This window comes from Triticum dicoccoides, chromosome 4A (assembly GCF_002162155.2).
Source record: "Triticum dicoccoides isolate Atlit2015 ecotype Zavitan chromosome 4A, WEW_v2.0, whole genome shotgun sequence".
Taxonomy (NCBI): Eukaryota; Viridiplantae; Streptophyta; class Magnoliopsida; order Poales; family Poaceae; genus Triticum; species Triticum dicoccoides.
In genome coordinates, this window is record NC_041386.1 from 615,858,838 (window position 1) to 615,869,125 (window position 10,288).

The 10,288-nt window shown below is 49.1% G+C and overlaps 1 protein-coding gene across 1 annotated transcript in view; it reads right to left on the reverse strand.

The window, feature by feature from the left end:
- The window catches only part of LOC119287372, a 16,942-nt gene that overhangs the window by 2,843 nt on the left and 3,811 nt on the right, over window positions 1–10,288 (reverse strand). The window contains exon 2 of the mRNA XM_037566911.1: window positions 6,242–6,337. Within this exon, the coding sequence (XP_037422808.1) occupies window positions 6,242–6,260 (19 nt within the window). The 5' untranslated portion in view covers window positions 6,261–6,337. The remainder of the gene's footprint in view (window positions 1–6,241; window positions 6,338–10,288) is intronic.

Genomic DNA, 10,288 nt, shown 5'->3' on the forward strand with positions numbered 1-10,288 from the left:
TTGGAGCCGGCTAGGGGACGGGGGTGTGTTTGGTTAGGAAGATGCTAGGGTGGTTATCGGTCTCCCCATCCAACTGGTTAGGAATAGCCATTTTTTTTTCTGTTTGGTGAGGGGATGATGTTAGCCCATGTTTTGTTTGGTTTGAATTCATATTTTGCAATCAAAATATCGTATCTCTCCTATCAATTGGGGCATATGTAACCCAAAACACCACGCAGCTCATGCAGACATCACACACATCATATAAACCACACACACCTCCGCGTACACAGGGTACAACACCGGCTGGCCGCGTATACAGAATACAGCCGCCCTCATACACCACGTACAGACTACAACATCGGCCGTCCGTGTACAAATACAGCCGCGCCCGCGTACACCGCGTACAGACGCACAACATCGGCCTTCTGCGTACAAATACAGCAACGGCTGCCCACGTACAGCGTACACCACCCAGGCTGCTCATGCACGCAGCCTACTCACACAACGTAGAGGACACACGCATCCACACGTGGATCACTCACACCACGTACACGGACACCGATATATCCATGTACATGGATACATCCATGTGCTTTTGGGATGGTCAGTGCCTCGGCGTGAGAAAACGTTTCGTTCGCGCGCGCGCGGGTGGATGGGCATGTCCGCGGCATTTTCACGCGCGGGAGGAACGGGATTTTCAAGGTATATTTTTTTCAAGTATATGACTATCACTATCCTATTTTTCCCAGCTCGCCCACAAATCAAACGACTGCTATCCAATAAAATAAAGGTTATCTCTGTCCCTTGGGTGGCTATCCCGTGAACCAAACGCATCCTATATATTTTCTTGCGATTGAATGAATCATACTTTTCCATTGAAGAATTCTAAGTTACTCACCCATGCCAGAGTCGAAGAAGCTATGAGATAAGATCCAAATTTGTCGGGCGATGACAACGGGGAGGGACCACAAGTATCCTAGGCTCCATGACGACGGTCAAGAGTTTTTTCCCGAAACCTGGCACAAGGAGCCGGGGTTAGGAATCACAATGATGCCCCCAAGAGGGACGCGCCACCCACGGGCATCGTCGCCTCTGGCACTAGAGCACAGAGATTTTGCGCGGAGCTATATAACGGTGGCCACAACCCCTGGCCACGACCACCCATATGGCTTAACAACCCCCACCGTGCCCCACATCTGGCAGACATGTGAACCTCTAGTAGAACGCCCCTGGGCCAGAACTGGGCAAGCTAGCCACCGACGTCCCTTGTTGTGACCACGTCGCGAGCCGACCGGTGTCCTCAACCCCTGGACAAGATCTAGGCCGAAGTGGTCTCCATGGTGATGATCCCCTAAGCCAAGACAAGAAGCAATGTCGACCCTCCTGGCTACGAGCACCTCCGTCCGATCCAGCCGGCCTGCGCAACTCAAAAGCCCCACCCATGGCTACATTTGCTATGGTTAGGTGGGAGAGGAGAGACTGGGGCAGGAGAGGGGGCTGCAATACCGCCCCCATGCTGCTGAGCCACGTCGGGCCTTTGCTCGGTAGGGACGACCTATGGTGGTGGAGGGGAGGGGCAAGGAAGGTTGCACCGACGTCAGGGGTAATGGGAACTACCCCAGTCACCCCTCAGGGACGACATGGGGGTAGGTAGGGAATTCATCTGGAGAGCACGAGTGAGGATAAGGAAGGCAGCGATGGACAGATCCGATCTCGCATTTTCTGGCCAAACTCTAGGGACCGTAACACATCGAGTAGGTCGGACTAGTTTACCAAGTTGAAGGAATTGGATATGTCTACTCCGAGGGAAAGACTCGACTGACTCTTTTCTACGCAAATCTTGATCAATTCTAGATCTGCAAGAAAATTATGATGGAAGCATCACTTGAAAATAATGAAAGCACCTTGACTCCTGGAGATGACAGTGCCTAGCACCGGGGTAGGTAGGAAGATCTAGCACCGGGGCCCTCCGCGAGCTATTCTCTGCTGCCCCTGCTATTTTTTGCGGGAGTATTGTTTTTCAGGCCCGGCTTGGCTTAATTACCCCTGCTATTTTTTGAGGGTCTCCGTTGGTATAGCGTTCGTAGCCAATGCATGCCTGATTTAAGGCAAAGCATTCCTCTCTCTGTGTGCACGGAAATTAAATTTCTCCGTACCCGATTCATGTGTACGGTCGTTTCCTTCTTTATTATTTGGGCATCTTCCTTATATAGGCACCGGCTGTTTCATCCTTGACTGTGTGCACGAAAATTAAATTTCTCCGCACCCGGTTCATGTGTACTGTCGTTTTCGCTAGTTGAACCGCGTCAAGTAGATGACCTCTTCTGCTCATCCCTTCGTCAGCTCTTTGATAGGGATACTATAACCTAGGTCCCTAAACTTGGAATGGATGGCGAAGCGTAGGTGCTTTACCCGTAGACGCTTCTCCAACTCTGGCAGGAATTGTATGGGAGTTGTCCTCGGGGGACTTTCCGAATGACCGTACAGGGAAATTCTACTTCTTTATTGGGTATCTCCCTTATAATATAGGCACCGTCTGTTTCATCCTTGATTCATGTATATACATTTGTTTCCATCTTTATTTGGGTCTCTCTTTGATATAGGCACACACCACTATTTTATCCTTTCCTCTTCTTTTATAGGCACATGTACAGCCAACGGCTGATTGAATTTCTATCATTGCCCTAAGCTAAACTGGACTCTCGGTTTTTTTTTCCGGGGGAAGCCACTTACACTTATCCCATCAATTCTCGACGTGTCTCGTTAATTATGTAGGAAGTAACGAACGTATTTAAGTCAGAAGAATATTATGTAAAGAACCGTGGTGGGAGTATTAATCTTGAAATAGGCTTTCATCCTGCTTTATAAATAAAGCAACAACCAACCAAGTACACAGCCGAAGATACAAGATGGGGAGGTAGCCCTCTTACAAAACCGATCCTAAGGTATTTGGCACACGCATAACACATGCGACTACGCTACCGACAACAAGCGTCGGAAGAACCAAACACCCCACGCTACGACCTAGCACACCAAAGCTCCACGACAACGCCCTCAAGAGGGAGAACGGCGCAAAGCCTCGCTGCTGCTGAGTCCACTCCAGACAAAGGTCTCCACCTGAAGCCCAAACACGGAGAAAATAACCACAATGACGTCTTCAAGAAGAGCGTGGCACTGACGGGTGTCACCGTCGTTGGCGCCAAGGCACGGAGCTTTCGCTCGGCAACTCACCCGTGCCACCATGAGGCCAGCAGTAGGAGCGCAACGATGTCAGATCTCCAGATCCGGATCAGGACGCCGCCCCTCCAAGAGAAAGGGCACGTCCGAGCTACCCGCCGCACCACTTACCATTGCCCAAACAACTCGGGAGGAGAGCCACCACCACCGCAATGATGCCTGCCGAAGAGCAACCTTGCGGACCACCATCTGGGCTCGCCGCCCCGGCATCCGTATCACGAGATATCGTTCGCCGCTCACATCACAATGCGCACAACCATTGTAGGAAGAGCGGTGGCACTCCATCTAATCCTAGCCTGACATCAACCCCCGAGTCTAGGTAGGTGCCTCCATCGTAGGAGGCACCCACACCTGCGTCCCCAGCCAATGCCCGATGGACTGGGAGGGACATGACTCCGAGACTACCGACGGCCGCCAGCGAACCAACCCTGAACCCAAGGCCAGGCGAGCTCACACGACGCCATGTCTGTGGTCATCGACCACCACCACCAACCACTGCACCCCGCAAGGCAGGCAAGAGCACCACCCGCGAGCACATCCCGGACCGAACACTACCTTACCTACCCGAAGCAAGAGCTCCCATGCGCCTCGGGCCCAGATCTGGTCCGCCCGAGCAAACACCCTTGGTCGTAGCCACCTCGACGAGCACAAGCACACATCGCTGGCCCGTACCCAGGAGAAGGAAGATAGTCACCGCCACCCGCACCCCACCGCCGAATGCCAACCACCGTTGCCAAAGCCGTCAAAGTCGCATTACAGACCAGTGCACCACCAAGCTCCCACCATGCCTCTAGCATACCCGAGCGAAGCAAGGCCCCGAGCAGGGGAAGCACCCACCGCTGGCAAGCTTCCCCAAGCCACTGTCAGCGACCCAAAATACCTTGGCTGCAGCACAAACCGGGCAGCCGAAGCAGCGAGCCCACCAGCATATGGGTCGGGCCTAACGGGTTGCCACTCCGAGGGCTGACTACAAGTATTCACGGGAGAGCAGCAGCGAATGGTTATCCGGGCTTGGATCAGGCAAAGGCAACGGCGGCTCTTCCCTTCCCCTACCTCCTGTTCTTCCTCCTCCCTCCTTCCTCCTCTCTCAAATCCTTGTATCTGAACTCAAATAATCTGTAATGGAGTAATTCGTGAGTGGGTACCTAACAGCCACCCACAGACACGGCCACCAGATCTGGCCATTCCAGAACGGCCGCCATGGCAGCCAGGTCGCGAGTAGCCTGCTGCACCAAGACAGGGGGCGGCCCAGGCGTGCACGCGCACGGCCTAGCCCCCGAACCCCTCCGCCCCCTGCGCCCTGCCGCGCGAGGACAGCCGCTGCCGCCGCCAGACCAACCCGCCACCAAGAAGAGCCTGCACCAGCCGCTCGTAGACCGCTCCGCTCCACGGCCCGCCGAGCCACCGCAGTGGGCGCAGCATCCACGGCCGTCCGCGATGCCACCGCTATGCCCTATGCGAGGACCGCATCCCCACACGACCGCCACATCCCGTGTTGCACGCGCCGGCGGCGGCGAGGGGGGAGGATGGCGGGTGAGGAACTGGCGGCGGCGCGTGCTAGGGTTTGCCCCTCCCGCTCGCGAGAGCGGGTCCACGGCGAGCAGTTTGTCCTCCTTTAGCGTCGTGGGAGTATTGATTATAAAATGAACGCTCAATTTTGATACAACCAATGTATTCTCCTGTTGGTTCTACTGTTGCTCATGGGAAGCAAGGTGGTTATTTTGATCCTGCAACACAGCGTAATATTTTTGCTAATTGTGTGAGCCCAATCACATTGCTAATGACCCATAGGAGGCTCACTACGTGTGGCATATCAATGGCGTGGCCCGAATCAATGCTACGCTAAGGCTGCCTGTAGTATCATGCATGCTAATTAGGAAAATTTGATGAGGTGGCATGCAATTATATAAAGAAAAAGAGGGTGGGTACCATGACATGATACTGTATTGTGTTAAACGATGTACTACTATGTGTCATGCATTGTAATAAATGAAATCATCTAGTACATAGTATCATATGCATGATACTAGTATATGATACTCTGCACTACAACCAGCCTAATTAAACACGAACCATCTCCTATTTTTGGCGAATCGAGGCTCAATAAGTTAATACAACCTGGATTAAGAAAAATCTAATATATGTTTTTTTGTTTGTTTATTAGTAGGTACATACTAAGGAATATCAACACACATGGGAATGTTTTAATTATATTGAACTCAACATATGGTGCTTTTAGGTAACATTGCTTTACTTCATTGATTAACAGGAATGTTTACAGGAATAGACATAGTATCAAAGGTAACTCCAAGCCACACATGGCATCACAAAGTCAATGAACTAGCAAACTTAGCGATATTGTCAGCTTTGTAATTATAGTTATGTCGCTCAAGAGCAAAAAAACACCCCGATAAGGATTTGGAGCGTTCAACACCTATTTGTTTTCGTTGTATGTGATACGATAGCGACAACCCAACAGGGACTTGTGGTCTGCTACAATTATTAACAATTTGGACACGAAGCGAACTAAGGGTAACACAGATCGTTAGCTTCATTATGGCGGAACTAGCCCACAAGTGTTTAAGTACTAAATTTGGCGTTGAGACCCGCATTTTTCTGCATTATTTTAGACTTTTCAACGATGTTCATTCAGTGAAAGGAGACATTCTTGTCGACTAAGAGATATCTGTGATGACTCCTCATTCTCAAAAAGTTGTGTCGGCTCGGTATCACACAGGAGTTCATAGACATATATAGGGTGGACGTGAGTTCATAGGGGCAAATCTATGCTGGTGCGTGATGGAGTTTACACTGTAGCAAACTATAGCAATGCGGTGTAGCATACTATCGCAATGCGGTGTAGCATACTATAGCAATGTGGCATGCCTCTGACATTGCCTTATCCTGATTTGTCTACTGAATGTATGTGAGTATGTAACCCTCTGCGATTGCATTGTGTTAAAACAAGATTGCACTGTGTTAAAACAAATTGAACGTTGAGGAGAGTTGAGATAGACTTTACTTGGTCCTACACGCCCCATTGATTAGTTTTCCCAGACCCTCTCCGGTCGATCGATGGGTCAACTTGGTACGCTTATGTTGTCGCTTCAATGTACAACTGCAATGCATAGTAATAGAATTGTCATTGACCATAGGTCCTGCATTAATCACATTGTGGATCAAGCAAAAGATTCTTGTTATGAAACACGTACATGAGTAGATAGCTATATTTCTTCGCCAGATTAAGCATATATAATTGCAAAAAGATTCCAAATACGCCTAGCATAATCATTCCAAATTTGTGATAAACTATTTTGAAATTACATGTAGATATAGGTCCTCTAGTATATCACATATGAAAACTCAATCTTTAGAAGACATTTTTTTCATGGGTAAAAAATTCCTGACGATTCTAATACTAAACAACTTTGAAATTACATGAAACAAAAAAAGAACCTATATTGTTTAGTTATATTTGCACTTCTCTTTGGAAACAAATTTATCTTTTTGTTTACAAGTATGAAGTTTTCAAGGTTGAAATAAGTTGATTTCAATTTTAGAGGAGAAAATATGCACTATACTACAAAAGACAGTTCTACATGAATTGCTTTGTAGTAACCCATCAAACAATTGGAATCACCTGTTGGACCTGTGTAATACTTTTGTCATGAGTATGTACTAGCACGCGGTCACTTACGTGACGGAAAGACAAAAGCTAGCATGCAGGAGCGAACGCAGCAGCAAAGCAGTGGCTATAGCACAGCAGCCTGAACGCAGCAGCACGCACGCATACCAGAAACATGAGCCGCCACGAGCCTATTGGAGAAGCACATGCGGGCGGCAACAGAGCAGGAGCCAGGAGGAGCACACACGGGCGGAGCAGCGCATACGTTCTGGCCCGGGAGGTGGAGGCGGCCCCGATCTAGAGCTGGGCGAGGCGGCCCCGATCTAGAGCTGGACGAGGCGACCCCGATCTGGCGCACAGGTGCGAACGCAACACAGTAGCACACCAGGCGAGGCGGGCTTTGATCCATGCAGGCGATCACGGCTGGGCAGGCGCACTCGTCACCAGTTTGGATCGAGCGAAGCAGCTGGGCAGCAGGTGCCCCGCGCAACATGAGAACGACAGCGGAAGACGAGATCGACCCAGAGAATAACAGATCGACCGAGGAAAAAAAAATCTAGTAGATCGTAAGGACGAGTTGCGACGTCCGGAGACCTAAACCTAGGCTCTAATACCATGTTAGGAAAGCAACTTATCTATATTGAAGGCCCAAGGGGCATATATATATATTACATGAGACTTGAGGTGCAAGGAAAGTAAACATAGACTAATAAGGACTCCTAAACTAAAACTAATACTCTTTAACAAAGGGCAGTAAATCGACCTCCTCACAATCTGTCGATTTGAAGATATGAGAGCTTGACCACCGTTTTGCTTCTTGGGATGTAGTTCGAGCAGTTTGAGTCTCATCTGCCTGCTCACTTGTATTTATATTGGGCTGAAAGGGTGGTTTCTAGACAGTTCGACTAGGCGCGCGCATTTGGGTGACGAAAATTTGAATTTGGGAGGCGGAAGGGTGGGAACGATGAGGTCTGGGAAAGAGAGGCGGTAGCCGACCATAGCACCAGAACAGGCAGTGGAGTGCGTCGGCGGGGAGGAGAAGTAGCATTAGGTGGCGGCGCCGCCGCCGCCGAGGATGAGCAGCCTGTAGCCGGCGACGTATTTGTGGAGGTCAGAGTTAGAGAAGGGGGAGAGCGGAGAAGACGGCGATGAGGAGAGGGGACGGGGGGTGGGCGAGCGGGCTTCTGCAGCATGGGGGAGGAGCCAGAAGAAGCCTCGGGGCACGGACGGCGCCGCCGGCGTACTTGCGGAGTTCAGCATCGGGGAGGAGGCGGAGGAGGTGGGGAAGAGGAGGAAGAGGTGGTGGTGATGCTGGGTGGGGGCCCTGAGCTGGCAATGGAGTCAGATGCGCCGGCGAAGGGACGGCGCCGCCGGCGTGCCTGCCGAGGCCGGCGTAGGAAGATACGGAGGAGGGGCGGAGGCGATGGCAAGGAGGAGGGGGAAGTGGTGGTGCTGCTGTGCGGCGGCACTTCTCTGGAAGAGAAGGAGGCGGGAGAGGCGCCTGCGGAGGGACCGCGCCGCCGGTGTGCCTGCAGTGGTCAGCAACGGAGGAGATGGAGAAGGTGGGCGTGGGGGGGAGGGGTTGTGGTGGCCGGTGGAGTTGAGGGAGGCATGAGAGGCTCCGAGGCGGACGACACCGGCGGCGGCCACCACGCCATATCGGCTCCGACGCTGCCGGTGCTACTGGTTGGATGAGGTTGGGGGAGAGCCGGGGGGATAGGCTTGAAGAGAGAGACAAGGGCATATTTGCAAATATGTAACAGAATAGTGGGTGTCTTTGTAAAATTGCCATGGGTTGCTTCCTGGACGTTGGATATGAATCGAACGATTGTGAATCAAAGTTGGCAGGCACACCATCATCACCAATTGTGGTTTTTATAAGAATAGAGATATACCCTTGGTCCGTCAACCGTTGTTCGTAAGTTATAGAATGCTCACAATGAAATCATGTGATATATCTTAGATGACTCTTGATTATAGCCATCCGTAACATAAAAATAGATATCAACATGAATTTCATTTTGAGCATATATATATGAGCATCCTATGACCTCATATATACTCCCTTCGCTCCGAATTATAAGATGTTCTAACATTTTTCTAAAGCAAATTTATGTAGATGTGTTTTAGTGTGTTTGTTCACTCATTTTAGTTTTATGTAGTTTATATTGAAATATCTAAAACATCTTATGATTCAAAACGGATGTGATACTCAGGATCTCAAGTTTTGTCCGTACACATTCACAAAGTATATCATTAGAAAACAAGCCTCCCGAGGAGGCGGTCGATGAGTAGTGGGCGGGCCTTTGTACAACCAAAGTGCATGTTGCATGATTAGGTTCTTTGTGTTTTTGCTCCCCTTTGTTTTCTTGGGTGCAATCCTTGTACCATATAACTTTTTCTCTCTTTCTTAGTTCATATGCAGAACACATGCTAATTCTTGTAAAGCAAAATTCCGAATCCTCCAAGTACCTAACACGTACGCATGCATCCTTCGTTAATAATACTATAGCTAAAGATCAGCTATAAGAAGTTGTCATGTCAACTGTAGCCATCATAATAGTCGGCATGTATAATAGTATTATAAATATGTACTACTTTATTAATTACTAACCCACCTTACAACTTCACAAAGTTTTTTGGAGCCCATGTTATAGCTGGCTCTTAATTTACACATCCTGTTTCTCTTCTCTCTCCTCTAACTAAGGAAAGATATAACATTTAAACTCCTATATCCCGCTTACATCACCTTAATATACTTTCTCTAATACTTGTTGTGGCTTCTGCCTGATGCCCAAGGCATCCAACCTAACATTAAAGGACATGTTCGCGGAGGGAGGGGTCAAGTTTTCATATTGTATCGAAAAAATAGATGCCAAAAATAAGCCGATGAAACATAAAGATGTAGAAATAAGATTATGGGAACGGATTTTGGTTTCTATGTCTAAGCGCACCCTACATAAGAACTTCTAACTTTTAAAATTAACAAAAATCTGATACTCTTTTGTGGCGAGCATGGCCAAGTATTCTACTTACGTATGAAGTTTCACGAAGAAACTGAATTTGTTCTTCTCAGCAAAAAAAGAAACAAATTTGCAACTTCAATAACCTTGCATAACTTCTCCATTGATCTGATTTTTTGATTATTCATACATTAGACCACAGAAGACATTTTGTTGCGAAATTTTATACATGAGCACTAGTAGAAAACAGGGCTTTGGTCACGGGGCAATATTCACATTAGTCCCGGTTCAGTCACGAACCGGGACTAATGTGAGCATTGGTCCCGTTTCGTGCGGCTAAGGCATTAGTCCCGGTTCACCTGAGCCCTTTAGTTCCGGTTTGAGACACGGACCGAGACTAAAGGGTGCGATGGCCTTTAGTCCCGGTTTGTGTCTCAAACCGGGACTAAAGATTAGACCTTTAGTCCCGGTTTGAGACACG